Source organism: Salvelinus fontinalis, chromosome 35, assembly GCF_029448725.1.
Source record: "Salvelinus fontinalis isolate EN_2023a chromosome 35, ASM2944872v1, whole genome shotgun sequence".
Taxonomy (NCBI): Eukaryota; Metazoa; Chordata; class Actinopteri; order Salmoniformes; family Salmonidae; genus Salvelinus; species Salvelinus fontinalis.
Window position 1 is genome coordinate 29,509,034 of NC_074699.1, and position 24,620 is coordinate 29,533,653.

Sequence of the window (24,620 nt, forward strand, 5' to 3'; positions counted from 1 at the left end):
CAGCCAGACGAGAGACATTTCCTAGGCCTACATAAAATACTGTAGGCTATAGGTTTATGGTTATAAAATCAGCTATACAGCCTTATCTAATATTCTCAATTGCTTCTGTTTTCAGTAGTCTCTCTCTCCCTGCTCCCTCTCTCTCTAAATTCAATTAAAGGGCTTTATTGGCATAGGAAACATTTTTACATTGCCAAACCAAGTGTAATAGATAATAAACAAAAGTGAAATAAACAATCAGAAATCAACAGTAAACATTACACTCACAAAAGTTTAAAAATAAAACAGACACTATCTCTCTCCATCTCACTCATTCAGACACACACACTCTCTCTCTCTCTCACACACACACACACACACACACACACACACACACACACACACACACACACACACACACACACACACACACACTCCTTTCTCTTTCCAGAGCCACTCGTGAAGCCGACTGACAGGCTAGAATGAAAATGAGGCGGACACTTGGTCAAGACTTCAGAGCAAACGCGTCCTTTTAAGGACACCTCTAAACTTGGATCATATCACCATGGGAGCTATTTGTATTGCAAGAGACTTTTGTTTGTTTTTGCTCTTGTTAAATACTCGCCAAAACGGAGCTCTTCTAGAGAACCCAGGTACGTTTTATGAGTTCAAAGACCGTTTTTACGCACGCTGTATAAGAGTGTTTGCGCCCATGTTGTTGTTTTCTAAGGATGTATAGTTTCCAACTACTTGGCAGACTTTATTTTGTTTACATTATTATAGTTTGCCCACTTAGTATTGGCTTCAATTGTAGGGATTGGAACTTGATGAATCTCTTTTGTTTGTTTGCTTTTTTAATGAAGTCCTACATTTTAACCTACCTACCTACTAACTTGTTTTCAGGTAAAAGGAATAACAAATGTACAGATGATAAGGAATGGGTCCTGACTTGTATTTTTTCTTAACTTTAATACTTTTGGGAATAATTGATCAGGTTCAATCGGATCAATGTTTTGTTAACTTTAGTACTCAGAACCTGGTGAATTAGACTTTTACCAATATAACGGAAATTATTCAGTGTTGAATTGAATATTGGGGATTTAATGAGGAGCACGTTAATCCCACAATCATAATGTACATGACTAAAATACAGATTTTTGAGATTCATAACGAAATGTTGTTCTGGTAACATTTTATGCCATAATGTGGATTTCAACCCCGGATCCATGCGCAGAAGGAAGTGATGGCTGTCACATTGATGCTATTTGTCAAAATACTCAAGCCTCTTACAAGTGCACGTGTAAAGTAGTCTTTAAAGGCGACGGTAAACAATGTGAAGGATATTATCTCCTTTGTAATTCCTTGTTTCTTTCATCACTCATGTTTGTATTGGGATCATATGAGACATATTTGAATTCGTTGGACCAAGAGTTCCATGGATTACCAAGACAAGTTTCAATGAAATTTTGATTATATATCATAAACCTTGGCATAATGCATTACTTTTTATTTAAATGATGTGGCCCATTGTTTGAAAGGACCCTTTTCCGCTAAATGCTCAAATGGCAAACATTCATCAATCTCGATTTGACTCCCTTTTAGACATTGATGAATGCGATATCGAGTACAATGGTGGCTGTGTACACGAATGTAACAACATACCAGGCAATTATCGTTGCACTTGCCATGATGGATTCAATTTAGCGCACGATGGACATAATTGTCTAGGTAAGATACATTTCAGACTACAAGGTAAACAACATTTGATGTATTGAGTGTCTGACAATCATCCAGTTATTTCATTGTTCTGAGAAGTCATGTCCTGGCTCTGCCTGCAGATGTGGACGAGTGTGTCTTCAACAATGGAGGGTGCCAGTATACATGTGTCAACACCATGGGGAGTTATGAGTGCCGCTGCAAAGAGGGCTTCTTCCTCAGTGACAACCAGCACACATGTATCCACCGCTCTGTGGGTGAGTACCCCTGGAATACCTGCCCTGTGATGGCTTCCAACTCTCCTTCCCACCTTCAAATGTGTGTATGTATGTGTCTCTCTGTGTCTGTCTGTCTGTCTGTCTGTCTGTGTGTGTGTGTGTGTGTGTGTGTGTGTGTGTGTGTGTGTGTGTGTGTGTGTGTGTGTGTGTGTGTGTGTGTGTGTGTGTGTGTGTACACGCATGTCTGTTGTGTCTCAGTCCATGCTTGTTTCTTTATGTTTGTGTCTCAGTCTATGTGTGTGCGTCCCTATGTGTGTGTGTGTGTGTGTACATTTATGTTAAGGTAGGCTACTAAGCCGTGTCAGGGGCACGACAGAGAATTATGGAGCTAATTCTCGAATGTTCACATACAAGAGTGTGATTGACAGCACAATGAGGGATGACAGCTGTTAAGTCGGTCCCCTCTCTGTGGCATTATCTAGAGCATTTGGGCTCCAAAGAACCCAGGAAAAGGAGCCCCGTGTCCCAGAGAACAAAACAAGTTAATAACTGCAACACTTGGGCTTTTGTGGCCTGTGTCTTACATTAGAATAAAGCTCTCACATCTATTGTTGTTTTATTCTCACTAAATTCAATGAAGAGATCCAAAGGTTTTTCACTACATTGAGTTTCCCTTGGAAAAGTTACTAATCCTACCAGCACATCCACTCAGCCGTTGCAGCATAATAATAATGGAGCTGCTCTCTACAGTGACCTGGGAAAAGGCCAATGATGGTATTAGGATAGAAGATAATAGTGTGATTCTGAATCCCATACACACTGAGTGTACAAAACATTATGGATACCTGCTCTATCCATGACATACCATGACATAGATTGACCAGGTGAATCCAGGTGAAAGCTATGATCCCTTTTTGATGTCACTTGTTAAATCCACTTCAATCAGTGTAGATGAAGAGAAGAAGACAAGTTAAAGAGGGATTTTTAAGCCTTTAGATAATTGAGACATGGATTGTGTATGCGTGCCATTCAGAGGGTGAATTGAAGTTGTTTTCACTGCAAATGGGGCCCCCCGTTGCAACCAATGGGGGGGGGGGGGGGGTTGCAACTCAACATTAGGAAGGTGTCCTTAATGTTTTGTAAACTCAGTGTATAAAGTATATGAATATGTAGAATGACCACGGTAAAATCTGATTATGTAAAGTACTTACAGTTGGAGTCGGAAGTTTACATACACCTTAGCCAAATACATTTAAACTCAGTTTTTCACAATTCCTGACATTTAATCCTAGTAAAAATTCCCGGTCTTAGGTCAGTTAGGATCACCAATTTATTTTAAGAATGTGAAATGTCAGAATAATAATAGAGAGAATTATTTATTTCAGCTTTTATTTCTTTCATCACATTCCCAGTGGGTCAGAAGTTTACATAGACTCAATTAGTATTTGGTAGCATAGCCTTTAAATTGTTTAACTTGGGTCAAACGTTTTGGGTAGTCTTTCACAAGCTCCCCACAATAAGTTGGGTGAATTTTGACCCATTCCTCCTGACAGAGCTGGTGTAACTGAGTCAGGTTTGTAGACCTCCTTTCTCGCACACACTTTTTCAGTTTTGCCCACAAATGTTCTATTGGATTGAGGTCAGGGCTTTGTGATGGCCACTCCAATACCTTGACTTTGTTGTCCTTTAGCCATTTTGCCACAACTTTGGAAGTATGCTTGGGGTCACTGTCCATTTGGAAGACCCATTTGCGACCAAGTTTTAACTTCCTGACTGATGTCTTGAGATGTTGCTTCAAAATATCCACATACTTTTCCTTCCTCAAGATGCCATCTATTTTGTGAAGTGTACCAGTCCCTCCTGCAGCAAAGCACCCCCACAACATGATGCTGCCACCCCCATGCTTCATGGTTGGGATGGTGTTCTTTGGCTTGCAAGCATCCCCCTTTTTCCTGCAAACATAAGGATGGTCATTATGGCCAAACAGTTCTATTTTTGTTTCATCAGACCAGAGGACATTTCTCCAAAAAGTATGATCTTTGTCCCCATGTGCAGTTGCAAACCGTAGTCTGGCTTTTTATTGCGGTTTTGGAGCAGTGGCTTCTTCCTTGCTGAGCGGCCTTTCAGGTTATGTCGATATAGGACTCGTTTTACTGTGGATATAGATACTTTTGTACCTGTTTCCTCCAGCATCTTCACAAGGTCCTTTGCTGTTGTTCTGGGATTGATTTTCACTTTTCGCACCAAAGTACGTTCATCTCTAAGAGACAGACCGCTTCTCCTTCCTGAACAGTATGACGGCTGCGTGGTCCCATTGTGTTTATACTTGCGTACTATTGTTTGTATCGATGAACGTGGTACCTTCAGGCATTTAGAAATTGCTCCCAAGGATGAACCTGACTTGTGGAGGTCCACAATTTTTTTCTGAGGTCTTGTCTGATTTATTTTGATTTTCCCATGATGTCAAGCAAAGAGGCACTGGGTTCGAAGGTAGGCCTTGAAATACATCCACAGGTACACCTCCAATTGACTCAAATAATGTCAATTAGCCTATCAGAAGCTTCTAAAGCCATTACATAATTTTCTGGAATTTTCCGAGCTATTTATAGGCACAGTCAACTTAGTGTATGTAAACTTCTGACCCACTGGAATTGAGATACAGTGAATTATAAATTAAATAATCTGTCTGTAAACAATTGTTTGAAAAATTACTTGTGTCATGCACAAAGTAGATGTTCTAACCGACTTGCCAAAACTATAGTTTGTTCACAAGAAATTTCTGGAGTGGTTGAAAAACGAGTTTTAGCCTCATGGGTGGCACAGTGGTCTAGGGCACTGCATCGCAGCGCTAGCTGTGCCACCAGATTCTCTGGGTTCGCACCTAGGTTCTGTCGCAGCCGTCCGCGACCGGGAGGTCCGTGGGGCGACGCACAATTGGCCTAGCGTCGTCCGGGTTATGGAGGGTTTGGCCGGTAGGGATATCCTTGTCTCATCGCGCTCCAGCGACTCATGTGGCGGGCCGGGCGCAGTGCGCGCTAACCAAGGGGGCCAGGTGCACGGTGTTTCCTCCGACACATTGGTGCGGCTGGCCTCCGGGTTGGAGGCGTGGCTTGGTTGGGTTGTGCTTCGGAGGACGCATGGCTTTCGACCTTCGTCTCTCCCGAGCCCGTACGGGAGTTGTAGCGATGAGACAAGATAGTAATTACTAGCGATTGGATACCACGAAAATTGGGGAGAAAAGGGGGTAAAATTTAAAAAAAGAAGAAAATAAAGAAAATATTTTTTTTGTTTGAAAAACGAGTTTTAATGACTCTAACCTAAGTGTATGTAAACTTCCGACTTCGACTGTATCTGAGATTCCACTCAAAGTGTAGGTTCTTAGCTTTGTTTCTGCTTGGCTTCAAGGAAAAGCTCTCTCCCTCTGCCTGTTGGCTTTACTCTTTGTCATTTCCCCCCCACTTGCTTTTCTTTCCCCTCTATTTTTGATATGGCTTGAAAAAGCTAGGCCAGACCAGTCCATTTGGAGTTGCACATTTGATGGGTCCACTGCACTTGCATGTCAGCTTATGCATCAGCCCTCTCTAGGAAGTGTTATTGTTGGGCCATGTTCCAAAGGGTTGTGGCAGATTTCTAGTCAGGGGGCTTCAATAATCTATCATCAGACATCATTGGTGTTGTGCAGTGTCAGTTGTTTTGCCTCTGTATTTCATTACCATGTATTATATGTAACAACATGTGAATATACTGTTGTTAGTAGTGTAGTTACAGTGTTATTACACAGGTATAGGAGCAACCTAATGTAAAGTGTTACCTCTCTTTCCCAGAGGGCCTTAGCTGTATGAATAAGGAGCATGGCTGTGCTCACATCTGCAAGGAGACACCCAAGGGAGGAGTGGCCTGCGAGTGCCGCCCAGGATTCGAGCTGGCCAAGAACCAAAGAGGCTGCATCTGTATGTGTGAAGTTTTGTGATTGATCGTTTAGCCAGGTCAACCAAGAGTATTGTTTAGATAACACATGAGTTGAACTTTGGAAGTGACCCAAGTTTTGTGTCATTGGCCTAGTGACTTGTAACCATGGTAACGGGGGCTGCCAGCACACTTGCGAGGACATGGAGCAGGGGCCCATCTGCAGGTGTCATGTGAGGTACACCCTGCACCCTGACGGCAGGTCCTGTGTAGGTAAGAGCAGACCAACCACATCCAGGCCTACTTACATACCCCGTGCTTCTACACCTGCATTGCTTGCTGTTTGGGGCTTTAGGCTGGATTTCTGTACAGAACTTTGTGACATCAGCTGATGTAAGAAGAGCTTTATAAATACATTTGATTTGATTTGGTACTTACCTTTAAGCATCTCCATGTATGGTAAACCAGATTACCTAGTCAACAATGGTGAAATGGACTGGATCCTTCTAGATATTTCCATCTGTACACTTCTTCATTCTCCTTTTTGTTACTCTCCCCCACTGAAACTCACCTGTTTAAATGATCACATCTTGAGCCTGTGGATGAAAAGGCAATCCTTTTGAGGAGCCTGCCATCCTTCCTGATAGCGAGTGTGTATTTCTTCCATTTGCACATGGTGGATATGATAAGCATCAGCCGTCAGATAGGAAGGAGACGTACGGTAGGCCTGCGGGTAGTATCTGTTTCTCCCGCGGCGCTACTGTGTGTGTGGGGTCCAGGATTATCACTGAGTTGTCTCCAGATCCATCTCACAGTTCCATCTCCTGCCTTATCTGCCACACACATAGACAGCCAAACTGCATGCCTGAGGTGTAAACATGCTGCTGGTTACAGAGAGGAACACAGAAAAACATCCAGGGGAGGTAGACTACACTTACAGACCGCCAAGGTGCAATTCAGCTACTGTGCATCAGCAGACAGAACAGAACAGGAGGCAACTTGGTGCAAACCATTTTCTTAAATGTTGACTTATGTTTATTTTAGTTAGACTAAAACACTGTGTATGTATCTACGTGTATTCTGTTGGTTAGGTTACTGACTGTTACTCACGTCACCCACTGTCTGTATTACAGATCGGGATGAGACAACTACTGAGAGCTCTGATCACAACGCCACGTCCTTCACTGAGGTGGACAAACGTGTCAAGCGCAGACTGTTCATGGGTAATAATTGTATAATTGCACAAATTCCACTGTTATTACCCATTGTTACTTACACAGCACTAAAGTAACAAAACCAAACAGACTCAGCTACTGAGAGGATTCTGTCAGTTGGACTATTTGAATGACTTTAGTTACCATGGGTTATGCTGCCAGGAATCAGCCAGAGGTGTTTTTCAGAGGGGAGAAGAGCAAGGCCCAGTAAACCAAGGCATTCCACAGGCTTTAGAACAAACTGTGAAATGAATATGGACCCTCACTTTTTCACCGCCCGATTCCTCCCCTGAAAAATATGCTTTTGTGACAGTGTGGTACATTTCACATGTTTTCCTTCCGTTTAGGATGGGGATGGCGTATTGACTGGGTGACTGGTTGCTAGCTCAGTGTCTAGGACTACTGCTGTTGTCTACTCAATGTCTGTTGGTAGGGTTAAAAAACAGACTTTGGCAATAGCTCTATAATGATAGTACATGATGTATAGGCATTTTATAACCCTTCATTCAGTAAAGTACATAACAACGGCATTTTGACATTGAATCTATTCACGCTGGCCTTTCAGAGAACTGTGCGGTGAATAACGGGGGGTGTGACTCCACGTGTAAGGACACATCCACGGGCGTACGCTGCAGCTGCCCTGTGGGCTTCACTCTGCAGCCTGACGGGAAGACGTGCAAAGGTCAGACCGGCCGTCCACCAAGAACCTCAACTCCATCTCTATTGCTGAGTCCCAAATGGCACTCTATTCCCTATTTAGTGCTCTACTTTTGACCTGGGCCCATAGGGCTCTGGTCAAAAGTAATGCACTTTTAAGGGAATAGGTGCCATTTTGGAGGCAGGCCATCTTCATCTCCATCTCTTATTCAGTTCAGTGTACTTTTATTTAACAAGCTTCACATCTCCCCTCCATAGGTATTTGGACAGTGAAGCTAACATTTTTCATTTGGCTCTATACTCCAGCATTTTAGATTTGATATCAAATGTTTCATATGAGGCTACAGTACAGAATGTAACAAATTTCCTCCATGTGAAGAATTCATAAATATTTGGACGAATACACTTACAGTGTATAAAAATAGTCAAAAGTTTAGTATTTGGTCCCATATTCCTTGCACGCAATGACTACATCAAGCTTGTGACTCTACGAACTCGTTGGATGCGTTTGCAGTTTGTTTTGGTTGTGTTTTGGGTTATGTTTTGCCCAACAGGAACTGAATGGTTGAATGATGACTGGAGTAATTTTCTTTCTAAGTGAGTAAATATGATGTTTCTGAATACTAAATTAATCCTGTTAATGCCATGATTAAGAAAAATCATGAAAGAATCATGAATAACGATGAGTGAGATCGTTCTTTCTGCCTCTGTAACCTTCTCACTCATCATTATTCACTAATCATCCATAATCGTGGTAGTATCCACATGAACGTTCAGAACGTCTTCTATTCTTACTTACAATAAAAGTGACTCCAAAATGGCAGAAGACATTATTCACCATTCAGTTCCTTTTGGGCAAAACATAACCCAAAACACAACCAAAACAAACTGCAAACTTGATGTAGTCATTGCGTGCAAGGAATATGGGACCAAATGCTAACCTTTTGACAACTTTAATACACTAAAAGTGATATACTATTTAAATGCTAACCTTTTGACAACTTTAATACTGTAACGATTCTCTAGCTCTTCCTCCTCGGACGAGGAGAGGAGAGAGGGATCAGAAGACCAATGTGCAGCGAGGTATGATGACATATTATTTATTTAAACAAGACACAAAACGAACTATACTTGATAAACTACAAAACAAATAAACGATGTAGACAGACCTGGACACGAACTTACATATAACGTGAAGAACGCATGAAACAGGAAACAGACTACATAAACCGAACAAACGAACAAACAAACCGAAAACAGTCCCGTGTGGCAACATAAACACAGACACAGGAGACAACCACCCACAAACAAACAGTGTGAAAACACCTACCTTAATATGGCTCTCAATCAGAGGAAATGAAAACCACCTGCCTCCAATTGAGAGCCATATCAGGTCACCCTATTAACCAACATAGAAACACATAACATAGACTACCCACCCAAACTCACGCCCTGACCGTCAAACACATACAAAATAACAGAAAACCGGTCAGGAACGTGACAAATACACTAAAAGTGATAAACTTATTTAAATGGTGGGACTAGATACATAAGAGCTTTAATTTCTAAACGGTAAAACAGATATGTATCGAAATACCCTCAAATAAAAGCTGACATTATGTACCGTCTCCTAAGTATAGAGACACATTTTTTTAAATTGCTTCTCTGTCCAAATATATATGGAGGGGAGTGTATGTCTATCTGAATAATAACAGTTTTATAATTTGTCTCTCACAGACATTAATGAGTGTGAGCTGCACAACAGCGGTTGCGACCACTTCTGCAGGAACACCATCGGCAGCTTTGAGTGTAACTGCTGGAAGGGCTTCAAGCTGCTTACTGACGAGCGCTCCTGCCAGGGTAGGCCTCTTCTCTTCACTCTCCTGCCAGGGTAGGCCTCTTCTCTTCACTCTCCTGCCAGGGTAGGCCTCTTCTCTTCACTCTCCTGCCAGGGTAGGCCTCTTCTCTTCACTCTCCTGTCAGGGTAGCGCTCTTCTCTTCACTCTCCTGTCAGGGTAGGCCTCTTCTCTTCACTCTCCTGTCAGGGCAGGCCTCTTCTCTTCAGTCTCCAGCCAGGGTAGGCCTCTTCTCTTCACTCTCCTGCCAGGGTAGGACTCTTCTCTTCACTCTCCTGCCAGGGTAGGTCTCTTCTCTTCACTCTCCTGCCAGGGTAGGCCTCTTCTCTCCACTCTCCTGTTAGGGTAGGCCTCTTCTCTTCAGTCTCCAGCCAGGGTAGGCCTCTTCTCTTCACTCTCCTGTCAGGGCAGGCCTCTTCTCTTCAGTCTCCAGCCAGGGTAGGCCTCTTCTCTTCACTCTCCTGCCAGGGTAGGACTCTTCTCTTCACTCTCCTGCCAGGGTAGGACTCTTCTCTTCACTCTCCTGCCAGGGTAGGCCTCTTCTCTTCACTCTCCTGCCAGGGTAGGCCTCTTCTCTCCACTCTCCTGTTAGGGTAGGCCTCTTCTCTTCAGTCTCCAGCCAGGGTAGGCCTCTTCTCTTCACTCTCCTGCCAGGGTAGGCCTCTTCTCTTCACTCTCCTGCCAGGGTAGGCCTCTTCTCTCCACTCTCCTGTTAGGGTAGGCCTCTTCTCTTCACTCTCCTGCCTGACTGCCCTACACCTGGGGAAGGGGCTGGGACAGCACAGTATACTGAGCTGTTGTTCTGTGTAAGTGCTGGAAGATAAGACAATGAGAGTGGGAGGCTGAACGGTTTGCCAGTATTGACTTGAAGGATTCCTCTAAAGATCCTTAACATGTGCTAGTTTAAAGCTTAACGTTTAGATTTCATCCCTCTGATACAACCCGTCATTAAGATGCTGCTGTCTCTACCATTAACTATCAAAAGACAATGCCACAATTCATCGCCTAGTGATACCATGCTGTACCATTTAAAACCCCAATTTCTACTACCTTAAATTGAAAAAGAATATCCCTCTGCTTTTAATGACAGATATAGACGAGTGTTATTTCGAAAGGACATGTGGTCACACGTGTGTGAACTCCCCTGGTGGTTTTGAGTGTGTTTGCAACAAAGGGTACAGCCTGTATGGACTGGCCCACTGTGGAGGTAAGACTATAATATTCATGTTTATGGGGTATTATACTTATGGTATGGGGAAAGGGCTTTGACACCATTCTGAATAGTTCATGTTTGTGTTTTCTATAAAACTAATGTGTATAGGGTATTATGCTTATGGTGAAAGAGCTTTGGTACCATCTACACCATTTCACACCATTCTGAATAGTTCATTGTGGTGTTTTAGTAGTTTTTGCAGAAAAAATAATGGATGCTTTGTGAATGAAGTGAGGTGAGAGATTCTGCGAATAACATATGGATGTTTTCCCTGCTTTCTTCTCAGACATAAATGAGTGCAGTGTGAACAACGGAGGTTGTGAGCAGGGTTGTGAGAACACCATGGGTGGGTTTGAGTGCCACTGCCACCCTGGTTATAAGCTACACTGGAACAAAAAGGATTGTATTGGTAAGACAGTGCCCCTTCAGGCCTGGGGGGCTCTAGAAGGTTTGGGGTGGGTACTCCCTGAGTTGTCCTTTAGGGAGTGTTTGACATAAAATCAGTGGTTGTGTACCACATGTATGTTTTGAAACTTTTGGGTACTAAAAACAGGAGATACTTTGAGTTATTTTCTTCTCTTTGTCTTTACTGCTCTGTCTTTCTCTCTGGTCTTTGGTTTTAAACCGAGGACAAAAACAGAATTAAGGCAATTGCTGCTGTTCCCATTGTCTTCTTGGATATGTTTCACTCTGTTCTCACAACTTCTACCCTCCTGTCTGTCTGTCTGTCTGTCTGTCTGTCTGTCTGTCTGTCTGTCTACCACGGTCCAAGTTTGCTCTTCACCTTTGAGTTTGTTATGGTTTCCATCTAGAGGCAGAGGGTTTCCCAGCAACAAAGCCCCCCTCTAAACCAACCTTGAACTGCAGCAGGCAGGAGGGAGGTGACCGCTGCTACCTGACTTGCCAGTCCCAGGTCCACATCACCAGTGGTGAGTTATCAGTTACTACTACTACTACTATTGGATTGCATCCAAAATGGCACCCTATTCCCTTTATATTACACAACTTTTGTCCAGGGCCCATATGACTCTGGTCAAGGGTAGTGCCCTATACAGGAAATAGGGTACCATTTGGGACATAAATGGAGTTACTACTACTATCAGTCTGCAGAGCAGCGCTGCCTCATGTTCCGGAACGCCGTCTTTTTGCTTTTGGTGGCCAGGCCTTTTGTGGCTCTGCCTTTTGTCTTTGGTGGCCTGTCTCATGCCCTTGTGTGCGTTTACAGGGATGGACGATTCTTATACAGTGACCTGTGGAATGCCTCTGCCCTGCTTGGCTGGAGCACAAAGGAATGGAAGTAGCTCGTATTGCTTGGGCAAGTACACACCATCACAGATCTGCATTAGCCTCTGTCACTCTAGCCTGACCTAAACAACCAGAAACACAACATATAAAGGCAGAACAACTTCATACCAAATCAAGTCTTCAGTATTCACATTTTGATTTACAGGCATATGGAAGTCAAGGGATTTTTCATTTTTATCAAAGGTTAACAATGTGCTATTATTTCCTTTGTACCGTAGGACCAGAAATGTCAAGTGTCCTGCGAATTAAGACCACAGCCACTTTTAAGTCTGGCACAGGAAAGTGCAACTTGAAACGTAGTCAAGAGAGACTGAAGGAGAGCCTGAACGCAGCTCACTCAGGTACAGAGATTTCTAACACACGTCCAACAGCTCCTCGTTCATTAAAACAATGCAGATTAACCTGGCACTGCCTACATTTCATGCAACAAACTTGATAACAGGAACCAGACCTCGAGGCTGCTTAGATTAAAGTAAACGGAGAGTGAGCTAAATATGAAAGAAATACGTTGGGGGTGCGGTAGTGCGGTTTGAATTTTTTTTAATGTCTCAGCACTGCACATTGTCTGGCATTGACAGGGGAAAATGTAATTAGCCATAGCATGCCTTTCAGTTGGGCCCTACCCGGCCATCAATCAAACGGAGTTCCGATTGTTGGATACATTTCTTTCACCAATGGGTTCCGGCATGGTGTTCAAATAAAAAGGGAGCTTTTCCCAGTCTCCTCTCGTCATCCCCCTGTCCAAAGGCAACAAAAAGAGCAGGAGGAAAAGAGTGCATGTTTAACCGGATTCACAGAGAAGTCACTGCTTTTTAAAGAATGATTAGAAACATCAGTACTTGAACATCAGTACTTGGCTCCCGAGTGGCACAGCGGTCTAAGGCTCTGGATCTCAGTGCTAGAGGCGTCACTACAGACCCTTGTTCGATCCCTGGCTGTATCACAACCAGCTGTGATCGGGAGTCCGATAGGGTGGTGCACAATTGGCCCAGCGTTGTCCGGGTTAGGGGAGGATTCGGCCGGGGTAGGCCGTCATTGTAAAATAAGAATTTGTTCTTAACTGACTTCCCTAGTTAAATAAAGGTTAAAAAAAATACACAAAGGATATAATCTCCTTAGATTGAAGTGTTATGACATTGCAGTTAAGTTTTATCCTGCTACAATTGTAGACCATATAGTTATTCAGTAACATGTGTAATTATCTCTGTGCATGCATGTGTATGTGTGTTTGTCTCCGTGCATGCATGTGTGTTTGTCTCCGTGCATGCATGTGTTTGTGCGTGTCCATGTCCTGTGTGGCTGGTCGTGTCCACAGGCAGCAGGTCCCCCTTCACGGAGAACGTCCAGTTCAGTTATGTGCGCTTGCGCTGCAGCTCGTCTGGCCACCGAATGCGGAGCCGTCACGGCAGGAAGGCGGGTTACGAGGAGGAGGGCTCTTCCATCACAGCTGAGTTTGAGTTGGATGTGAACCTAGAGGAGGTAACAGGTTGGTCTCTCTGCCCTACCCTGCTGTGACCCCAGTCCTCTGGCTGACACTCTGCTTCCTGTTTCTCTCTCTGCTCTTGATTTTTCATCACTTAACAAGCCAAACATGTTAAAGTATCTCCTGTTTTGATGTGGCGTTTTGAGGTGGTGGGAACTTTGGGGAAGATGTAGGTTTGGAGGTTTCCCTTGTATTCTGAGGGAGCTGTGTGTTGGAATGGATATGTACACAAGTGTGTGTGTCTGTCTATTTTAGTACCGGTATGTGTGTGTGGTTTTGTTTGAGTGTGTATTGTGGTCTCATTGCGTTGCGAGGACAGTTTTGGTATCTGGTGTTTCTCTCAGCAGAGAGCTGTGACCTGGGCTGTGTGCGCCGGCACTCAGAGAAGAGGCTGAGGAAGACTATCCGTACTCTGAGGAAGTCCATCCACCGGGAGCAGTTTCACCTCCACTTCGCTGGCTCTAACTACGAGCTGGCCAAGAGGCTGGCCCGGCCGGTGGACCTGCCGGAACACTGTGGGAAAGGACAAGTGCTGGTGGACAGGAAGTGTGGTGAGTGAGCATCTTGAGTGTTCTGAGTATGTTAAGATATAGGTATATATTTATGTATAAAATTAGTAGCATCTTGAGTATCTACCTGTATCTGTTTCTGCCTGTATCTGAGCCACCCCTGGAGTCTAGTCCTGGCTCCCACACAGAGCAGCTCATAGTCATAGCCATGCCAGCAAGATATATTTAGACAGGTTTGTTTAATGATTGGATTTGGAGCAGGCGTCGGCCAGATGACTGCCATATTTGGGTGCAGACATGCTGTAATGAGCTGGTATGGGGAGAAAAGAGAGCCTGTTGTTGGCTGGCTTGCAGAGCGAGGAGATCTTCCAGCATCTCCGTGGGATAAAGTGCAACAGAAGGTGTGATGGCAGCCGCTAGCTTTTGCTGTTGTTGCCGCTGGTCCTATTTCGTTTTACAGCCATAATGGAGGAAAAGTCCATTAGCTTTAATGGCACCTTGTCAACATCAGCAGTGGAAAGGAGGCTGGCATGTGTTTTCTCTGGCGGAGGGGAGCAGAGAGCTGCGTGGCCCCAGTTCAGGGCCTCACAGTAAGAATAGTAAGCCCACTGCCTGCTGCTGCACTCTGCCTGTCTGTCTCAGTGTGGTCAGTAGAAGACGGTCAGTTTTCTGTCCATGATTGGTCTTCTACCTCTAGAGCCCCTGTCTGAATCTGATCCAAGCCACCATATTTAAGGGGTCTGAAGACTATTGTAGACCGACCTCTCAAAGCTGTTCTAGCCTGCCTCTGTCTTGATCCAGAGCTCTCCTCTCTTACCCCCCATCCTTATTGAGGTTGAGTGGGTGAGGATGGAGGGAGTTGAGTGGGTGAGGATGGAGGGGGTTGAGTGGGTGAGGATGGAGGGAGTTGAGTGGGTGAGGATGGAGGGGGTTGAGTGGGTGAGGATGGAGGGAGTTGAGTGGGTGAGGATGGAGGGGGTTGAGTGGGTGAGGATGGAGGGAGTTGAGTGGGTGAAGATGGAGGGGGTTGAGTGGGTGAGGATGGAGGGAGTTGAGTGGGTGAGGTTGGAGGGGGTTGAGTGGGTGAGGATGGAGGAAGTTGAGTGGGTGAGGATGGAGGGGGTTGAGTGGGTGAGGATGGAGGGAGTTGAGTGGGTGAGGATGGAGGGGGTTGAGTGGGTGAGGATGGAGGGGGTTGAGTGGGTGAGGATGGAGGGAGTTGAGTGGGTGAGGATGGAGGGGGTTGAGTGGGTGAGGATGGAGGGAGTTGAGTGGGTGAGGATGGAGGGAGCTGAGTGGGTGAGGATGGAGGGGGTTGAGTGGGTGAGGATGAAGGGAGTTGAGTGGGTGAGGATGGAGGGGGTTGAGTGGGTGAGGATGGAGGGGGTTGAGTGGGTGAGGATGGAGGGAGTTGAGTGGGTGAGGATGGAGGGGGTTGAGTGGGTGAGGTTGGAGGGGGTTGAGTGGGTGAGGATGGAGGGAGTTGAGTGGGTGAGGATGGAGGGGGTTGAGTGGGTGAGGATGGAGGGGGTTGAGTGGGTGAGGATGGAGGGAGTTGAGTGGGTGAGGATGGAGGGGGTTGAGTGGGTGAGGATGGAGGGAGTTGAGTGGGTGAGGATGGAGGGAGTTGAGTGGGTGAGGATGGAGGGAGTTGAGTGGGTGAGGATGGAGGGAGTTGAGTGGGTGAGGATGGAGGGAGTTGAGTGGGTGAGGATGGAGGGAGTTGAGTGGGTGAGGATGGAGGGAGTTGAGTGGGTGAGGATGGAGGGAGTTGAGTGGGTGAGGATGGAGGGGGTTGAGTGGGTGAGGATGGAGGGGGTTGAGTGGGTGAGGATGGAGGGGGTTGAGTGGGTGAGGATGGAGGGGGTTGAGTGGGTGAGGATGGAGGGGGTTGAGTGGGTGAGGATGGAGGGGGTTGAGTGGGTGAGGATGGAGGGGGTTGAGTGGGTGAGGATGGAGGGGGTTGAGTGGGTGAGGATGGAGGGAGTTGAGTGGGTGAGGATGGAGGGGGTTGAGTGGGTGAGGATGGAGGGGGTTGAGTGGGTGAGGATGGAGGGGGTTGAGTGGGTGAGGATGGAGGGGGTTGAGTGGGTGAGGATGGAGGGGGTTGAGTGGGTGAGGATGGAGGGGGTTGAGTGGGTGAGGATGGAGGGGGTTGAGTGGGTGAGGATGGAAAAATGGAAAAATCATGAAACTTAATCATCTTTGGCAGAAATGTCTAATTGTTTTACAAACCAAGCATCTCTTAATCCAGGCTATCCCCAGCAAAGAGGACTCTCGCTGGTGTCTGTTTTTTTCTGCCTCCAAATAACAGGAGACTAACCTGGATTTGAATCCTGAATCCTGGCCTGGATTCAAATTACCCTTAATGTTGTTTTTGCTTTGTAGCTTTGTTGCTTGTTGTTTTTGTGTTTCAAATTAGCTACTTAAATCTTAAGACTTGTTTTTTTTAACTCAGGAGAGTAAAGTTACCAGAGTGTAGGATTCCCACACTGCAGTTAGTTTCAGGTGATCATTAAGCAGACCAGTGGACAGGCAGGGGTGTAGACGTGTCATTTGGAAGGGGGGCTGAAAGGGAGCCGTAACCCCCAGCTCTATAAAGCTATATTTTTCCCTCCACGCCTGGCTTAGCTCACTAAGTGCAGTTTAACCCTTTCAGTTTGCCCACTCCATTGTAAATCCAGTTGGGGCTCGTTCTCACTGCTTCGGTGGGGAGAGAAATCCTCCACAACAACACGGCCTCAGCCTCACTAGTACTGAGAGAAAAGCAATGCCTTCTTATTCCTGACTTTTAAAATATCTAGCGCTCTTTCTCTCAAACATTGTGAACGTTATGAATCGCATTATATAGTACACGGCAGTATTCCAATAAACCAACCGGTGAAATATTCCATATGTGTGATCAGATTTTTCTTTTCATTCTAAATCATTCATGATTGATCAACAACAACATTTCCATTTCCGTATGCCTCAACCCGGTATAAGAATCAGCTGTATGTTGGACTTTAGTTTCTGCCAGTGTGTAGTGTACAAGTATTCTCCCGATCTCTGTTACGTAAAATAGTGCATGTTCGTTTTAACATTGGAGAGGATTAGGAAGTGCTGTTGATTCAAGCTGGGAGTTTGAGTGCTATATCCCCCCTCAGTCAGGGCCACTCTGCATGACCCCAGCCACTAAACTGCTGCGGAGAATTGACTTCAGCCACTCCATGGGAATTCATTAGTATCAGCTGTTTGGGCCTCTGCTTGATAGGCGCAAGAAGGGATTGGGGCAGGCAGAATGGGTGGATTCAGAACTCTGACCCCTTTTATTGGGTTCAGCTCCTTACTATTGTGATACCATAGTGTTTGCCTATGTCATCAAATACTTGAATAGAGGTGAAAGGTCTTTTAAACCTCTTTGGGGCCATCATTTCGAGGACTCTATAGAATTGCCTCTGCATTTGAAAGGCTTCAAGGTTTTTTTTCTCTCTCGCTCTTCTCTTCTCTCGCTAAAAGCTGGTGGAGACAATGCGACGGTGGCTCCTCATGGTCATTCAGGATAAACAAAAGGCAGAAAAAATTAACTGCTCTTGTGAGAATGACATTTTCTTTCTCTTAAGGAAAATCAACTTATAATGGATGTGTGTTAAAGGCTTTGTGTGTTCCTCATTAATTATGGCTGGTTCTCTCCTGAAAAGCTCTTCTTACTTAGATTGTCCTGAGGGATATTTTTTTATGAAAATGCAAAATGATTTCACTTCACTGCTCTCTGTTCGGTGAGCTGATTAGATGTAATTTCCCCATTTAAGAAGTTCTTGACATCACCAGACACACACAATAATTCAAACATAAGAGACGTTGTTCTACAAAGTAAAACATTAAAAGGGGGAAATGAAAGCTGATGGTGTGCATCCCTGTAATCAGGCTTTGCACGCTCGTGAGAACAGACAAACACTCATTTTGACTGGCTCTGTGTGTGCTTTGGTAGAGGTGAGGGTGCTTAGGATGGTATGTAGAGTTCTTTCCCCAATGCACACCAGTGTTATGTGAAGTGTAAGAACTTGTTTGATGTGGGACACAAAGGCATCTGGAGAGCAGCTCAGTGCTCTTGCGTCTTTATTTTTGCATAGCTGCATCAGGTTGATTTGCAATGTCTTTTTAACAGCTTAACACTGGGCCTCTTGTGGTGGGCTTGAATGCCAGTGTGTGTGTGTGTGTGTGTGTGTCCCTATTATCTAGCCAATCTGCCTCATTCTTCTACCTTTTGCTAGTGAGCTGCACTGTTGGAACGTACTATGACAGGGATCAGGGAAGATGTGTTCTGTGTCCAGCTGGAATGTACCAAGATGAAGAGGGGAAGAATTCTTGTGAGGCCTGCCCAGGGCCAGAGGTGAGAGGAAGCCCCAGGTCGGTTGGGGCGTGGAATATCTCTGAGTGTGGAGGTAAGGCTCAAGAGTTGAGGATATGAGTAATCATATGTATCCTAACTGTGCACCAGACAGGAGACATGAGTCACCTTAGATACTTACTTAACCATCATAATCATAAAGATAACTGCAGCAAAATACACTGAGCTCCTTCAAAGACCTTGGCATAGTTTCCCCTCATGGTTTGATATTTAAAAAAAGTGATCTTTAAACTAGTCTCCCAGTCAGAATCACATCCTGTTATGAGTATACAGTGGGGAGAAGAAGTATTTGATACACTGCCGATTTTGCAGGTTTTCCTACTTACAAAGCATGTAGAGGTCTGTAAATGTTTATCATAGGTACACTTCAACTGTGAGAGACGGAATCTAAAACAAAAATCCAGAAAATCACATTGTATGATTTTTAAGTAATTAATTTGTATTTTATTGCATGACATAAGTATTTGATACATCAGAAAAGCAGAACTTAATATTTGGTACAGAAACCTTTGTTTGCAATTACAGAGATCATACGTTTCCTGTAGTTCTTGACCAGGTTTGCACACACTGCAGCAGGGATTTTGGCCCACTCCTCCATACAGACCTTCTCCAGATCCTTCAGGTTTCGGGGCTGTCGCTGGGCAATACGGACTTTCAGCTCCCTCCAAAAATTTTCTATTGGGTTCAGGTCTGGAGACTGGCTAGGCCACTCCAGGACCTTGAGATGTTTCTTACGGAGCCACTCCTTAGTTGCCCTGGCTGTGTGTTTCTGGTCGTTGTCATGCTGGAAGACCCAGCCACGACCCATCTTCAATGCTCTTACTAAGGGAAGGAGGTTGTTGGCCAAGATCTCGCGATACATGGCCCCATCCATCCTCCCCTCAATACGGTGCAGTCGTCCTGTCCCCTTTGCAGAAAGGCATCCCCAAAGAATTATGTTTCCACCTCCATGCTTCACGGTTGGGATGCTGTTCTTGGGGTTGTACTCATCCTTCTTCTTCCTCCAAACACGGCGAGTGGAGTTCAGACCAAAAAGCACAATTTCTCTCTCATCAGACCACATGACCTTCTCCCATTCCTCCTCTGGATCATCCAGATGGTCATTGGCAAACTTCAGACGGGCCTGGACATGCGCTGGCTTGAGCAGGTGGACCTTGCGTTCGCTGCAGGGTTTTAATCCATGACGGCGTAGTGTGGTACTAATGGGTTTCTTTGAGACTGTGGTCCCAGCACTCTTCAGGTCATTGACCAGGTCCTGCTGTGTAGTTCTGGGCTGAACCCCCACCTTCCTCATGATCATTGATGCCCCACGAGGTGAGATCTTGCATGGAGCCCCAGACTGAGGGTGATTGACCGTCATCTTGAACTTCCATTTTCTAATAATTGCGCCAACAGTTGTTGCCTTCTCACCAAGCTGCTTGCCTATTGTCCTGTAGCCCATCCCAGCCTTGTGCAGGTCTACAATTTTATCCCTGATGTCCTTACATAGCTCTCTGGTCTTTGCCATTGTGGAGAGGTTGGAGTCTGTTTGATTGAGTGTGTGGACAGGTGTCTTTTATACAGGTAACGAGTTCAAACAGGTGCAGTTAATACAGGTAATGAGTGGAGAACAGGAGGGCTTCTTAAAGAAAAACGAACAGGTCTGTGAGAGCCGGAATTCTTACTGGTTGGTAGGTTATCAAATACTTATGTCATGCAATAAAATACAAATTAATTACTTAAAAATCATACAAAGTGATTTTCTGGATTTTTGTTTTAGATTCTGTCTCTCACAGTTGAAGTGTACCTATGATAAAAATTACAGACCTCTACATGCTTTGTAAGTAAGAAAATCGGCAAAATCGGCAGTGTATCAAATACTTGTTCTCCCCACTGTATATGAAATACACAGGAAGGGGTGATACTCTGATCAAAATCTTCCCAAAGGCAGATGTGCTGCTTTGTATAAAGTTGTGTAAGCCTCCGAACATTCAAGCCCTGTTTGAATTAAACAGCCACACCCGGCCCCTGCCCACTCCTGAATAAAGAGAAGAAGGGGCCACCATGTTTTCACCCCCCCCCAAACACTGTTATCACAGCCAATTTGTGCCTAAGCCACAGATCCCATCTCCTGCTTTCCTCACCAATAGACTAAACAAAAAAGAGCTAGGGGGAGAGACAGTTTGTTAAAGTCAGTCAGGAGATATGAGAGAGGTTGTTCCATGGTAGATAATGTTCTTGCGTTACATCACTCCACTGACATCTGCTCTCCTGGCCTTAGTCTTATTGTGGTAGAGTGCTCGTCTTTAAGTCGCTCTGGATAAGAGTGTTTGTCTGCTAAATGACCACATGTACGATGGGAATATTGCTTTGAGCAGACTGATGAAACAAGTGTCCCTCTGACCAGTCCTCTGTTGTTTTCCCAGGTCAATGTCCCCCTGGTCAGTTCTCCCATGATGGCTTCATCCCTTGCCTGCCCTGTCCCCTGGGTACCTACCAGCCAGAGGTGGGGCGCACTTCCTGTTTCCACTGTGGAGGACACCTGGTCACCAAACACAATGGTGCCGTGTCCTTCCAGGAGTGTGAGACCAAAGGTGAGGGGTCAGCTTATCCATCCCATTTAGTTATGCCTGTAAAGTCTGGGGTTTCGCGTCAAATGGCACCCTATTCCCTACATAATTCATTACTTTTGACCAGAGCCCTATGGATCCTGGTCAAAAGTAGTGCACTATATAGGGAATAGGGTGTCATTTGGAAGACTCTCTGGATCTTTAATTAAGGGAACTCCCCTGCAGTTTCTGTTTTATGGAAATATACTACATTGGTTTATGTTATTGTATGTTGGTGTTTGAGAGGTGCTAAACCGTGGTACACTCCATTCTGCTCCTGTAGTCCAGTGTTCACCGGGACATTACTACAACACCAGCACACACCGCTGTATCCGTTGTCCCATGGGGACGTATCAGATGGAGTTTGGTCAGAATTACTGCATCTCCTGCCCAGGAAATACCACCACCGACTTTGACGGCTCCACCAACATCATGCAGTGCAAAAGTATGTATGTTCACACAAGAGTTGTCTGTGTGTGTGTGCATGTGTATGTATTTGTGTGTTAATGGCTTCACATTTTAAATGTATTTAATGGCTACACATAGAGTAAACTAAAACTACATGCAGGTTTCTCTACTGTGCTCAAATAAATATTGCTCCTGTCCTGCTTTGGGATGCTACTGTAGATAATTAGCGTCGCAGCACCAAGGCAGCGTAAACTATTTGACACTATCCTGTCACCTCACAGACAGACACTGTGGGGGAGAGATGGGAGATTTCACTGGCTACATTGAGTCTCCCAACTACCCAGGGAACTACCCAGCCAACATTGAGTGCACCTGGACCATCAACCCACCGCCCAAGCGCAGAATCCTCATCGTGGTCCCAGAGATCTTCCTCCCCATCGAGGATGAGTGTGGAGACTACCTGGTCATGAGAAAGAGCTGTGAGTGTTTGTTTTTCTGTGTGTGCGTGCATGCATGTGTCTGTCTTTTCTGTGTGTCGTGTTGGAGGTTAGGGCTTGTTAGGTGACTGGGTGTTATCAAGGTGCTAATGTGATTTCACTGCAGGTGACCAGATGTTGGTGATGAATGTCTTAAAGAATTATAAGATGGTGGCAGTGTTGGTAGGAGGTTCTGCATAATAGGATAGCACATCTCAGAGATCATGGGGGTTACTATGGGCTTCTAATAGACCATTAGATCTTGCCACTTTCAGAGTAATGAATAGTGCTAGTGTTTGATTTGTCATAATGTGACCATATCCTTAATTCACAGCTCTCTCCAACTCTGTGACGACCTATGAGACCTGCCAGACCTATGAACGGCCTATTGCCTTCACCTCCCGCTCCAAGAGGCTGTGGATACAGTTTAAATCGAATGAAGGGAACAGTGGGAAGGGCTTCCAAGTCCCTTATGTGACCTATGATGGTAAGAGACATCCTTATTGGTGGAAATATTGACATTTAATTTACACATGCTTAAATACAATGTATCAAGTGTCTGTGAAATGTATTTTAAGTCTGGATATATATCACCTACCTCCAATTGCACAAATAATATAGAAATATACTCTTGGGTATGTTCATATATGATATATGTTTCAGAGGACTACCAGGAACTCATCGAAGATATAGTCAGAGATGGAAGATTATATGCCTCTGAAAATCACCAAGAAATTCTCAAGGTAAATATTTCTTGTGTTTCCTGTGGAAAAAGCTTTTGTCTGCTATATACTACCCTCTTGTGGACACAATAAGAAATTCAGGATGCAAACTTCACTTGAGCACCAACGTAAAAATGTTAGATGATTGCTGGCTCTGTCTCAGATTGAATTCTAGTCTGTACTAATTTTTTGTTTACATTCTTTTCTCAGGACAAGAAGCTTATGAAGGCACTGTTTGATGTATTGGCCCACCCACAGAACTTCTTCAACTACACAGCACAGGAGTCAAGAGAAATGTTCCCCAAATCCTTCATCCGATTTCTACGTTCTAAAGTCTTGAGATTCCTTCGCCCTTAAGAAGGCACTATCATCAAGTTGCTTCATGGATATCTCAGAAAACGCTTTTACCAGTTACTCCCTAGAAAAGAGTCCTTTACTTATCCTGTCTGTACAGAGACTGACTGAGGCTAGAGTTGACAAAGAGAGATGGACTCGGACACTTTCCTCAAATGGACTTCAATTGGAACTTCTGGGAATAGGTGGGTAGTGGACTGTCATGGTGGAGACAAGTGGCAGCTCCCGCTATCACATCTGGTCTACATTCTAGAGCTAAGTTTTTGTGCTTCGATACCACATCTATCTCTGATACTTCCATACACTCCTGTGTGTGAGCATTGCAACGTTTAGACAGACTTTGTCTTTTCCTTTTGATTTTAAACTTTCATTCTCAGGAATAAAGCTTGAAGTGGTAAGCGGATGAGAAAAGACTCTTGATTATGTATAAAAAGTTAACTGAGGTTTATGCTAAATGTCAACCACATAGATAGTGTATACTTATAACATACATTATTAAAATCATGTTTCACATTTAGATCAGAATTGTTGACAGAAATATGCCTGAATATGAGAAAAGAATATAGCACAAATGTGACTTTATGGTGGGAACTTTAAAGCACTACAAAGAATGTAGTGATACCACAAAATAAATGATCCTTATGAATGTATTGTATATTGTGTAAAAAGTATTAGATGAAAATGTTAACGTATTGTAGTTAACTGCATTCCTGACACGTGTGCAGTATCAACACATCCCCTCACAACCTGTATTTTTGCTGCCTCAAATTAATGTTAGCGTTTTCCACTGTCCTGAAAACATGGTTTTACTTAATAAATGACCAGACAGTGAATATTCCATGCCACTGGGCTTTGAGTGAACAACAAATGCCCATGGACCAAGACTAGCTCTTCACTATGATCATTCAAACAGATACCAAAGACTACTTTTCACTACTCATAGAAGTGAGATTATTGAGTGGTGTGACTAGAAATGTAGAGCAATATGAGGGGGATCAAGTGAGATTATACATTCCAGATATGGAATGAGAGGTTTGTAAAATAGAATTGCTCTATTCACTTATGACTTAGCAAATAAATGTATGTCTATATTTTTATGTTTGTACATATAACATGTTGTAAATAAAGCAAATAAACATAATATTGTGCTTTTGCTTTACTTCTTTTGCTTTCTGATATGCTATTTTTAATATAAGCAACAACATTGTCCAAATAAAAATAATACATTAATTATGTCGTTTTTTATATAGGCTCTATAACATGAGTTATTGTGTTCAGTTAGTTCTAATTGTTTTTGCTCTTGAATTAAACAAAAATATTGCCTGCCACGCTGTCACCTAGGGAGATCCTGTTGGCCTCTGCATATTTTCGTTCGGGAACACAAGTGCGCGTGTGCAATAACTCAATTCGCCTTTGCACTCTTACACGATACGGTTTCTTACAACTTTGGCAATGGGTAAAGTCTGCATAACATATTTGTAGTTTGGGAACATAAAACTGTATTGAGATTACACGTATAATCGATGAGAAAATGTGCAGATTGTCGGCCAAAATCCATCTCATCACATGTATACATCCGGTGAAATATCTGTCTCATTGTTCTATCTGTGCCTTAACCTTTTAAAT

General features: G+C 44.3%; 1 protein-coding gene across 1 annotated transcript; it reads left to right on the forward strand.

The window, feature by feature from the left end:
- The first annotated feature begins 455 nt into the window (after positions 1-455).
- LOC129834702 (signal peptide, CUB and EGF-like domain-containing protein 2) lies at positions 456-24,116 on the forward strand. The gene is made up of 22 exons (XM_055899924.1): positions 456-632; positions 1,582-1,707; positions 1,818-1,952; positions 5,738-5,863; positions 5,976-6,092; positions 6,953-7,042; positions 7,599-7,715; positions 9,428-9,550; positions 10,637-10,753; positions 11,046-11,168; positions 11,572-11,688; positions 11,985-12,074; positions 12,283-12,405; positions 13,380-13,550; positions 13,892-14,098; positions 18,310-18,480; positions 20,852-21,019; positions 21,318-21,479; positions 21,724-21,921; positions 22,253-22,405; positions 22,582-22,661; positions 22,851-24,116. Exons 1-22 carry the CDS (start codon positions 545-547, stop codon positions 22,995-22,997), a joined length of 2,949 nt encoding a protein of 982 aa, XP_055755899.1. The 5' UTR covers positions 456-544; the 3' UTR covers positions 22,998-24,116.
- The last annotated feature ends 504 nt before the right edge of the window (positions 24,117-24,620 follow it).

Excerpts from the sequence above, each read along its gene's own strand:
- LOC129834702 (XM_055899924.1), top strand. The coding sequence starts at position 545 with ATGGGAGCTATTTGTATTGCAAGAGACTTTTGTTTGTTTTTGCTCTTG. Across the intron at positions 7,043-7,598 it reads CAAGCGCAGACTGTTCATGG|AGAACTGTGCGGTGAATAAC; the intron begins GTAATAATTGTA and ends CTGGCCTTTCAG. Across the intron at positions 22,662-22,850 it reads ATCACCAAGAAATTCTCAAG|GACAAGAAGCTTATGAAGGC; the intron begins GTAAATATTTCT and ends TTCTTTTCTCAG.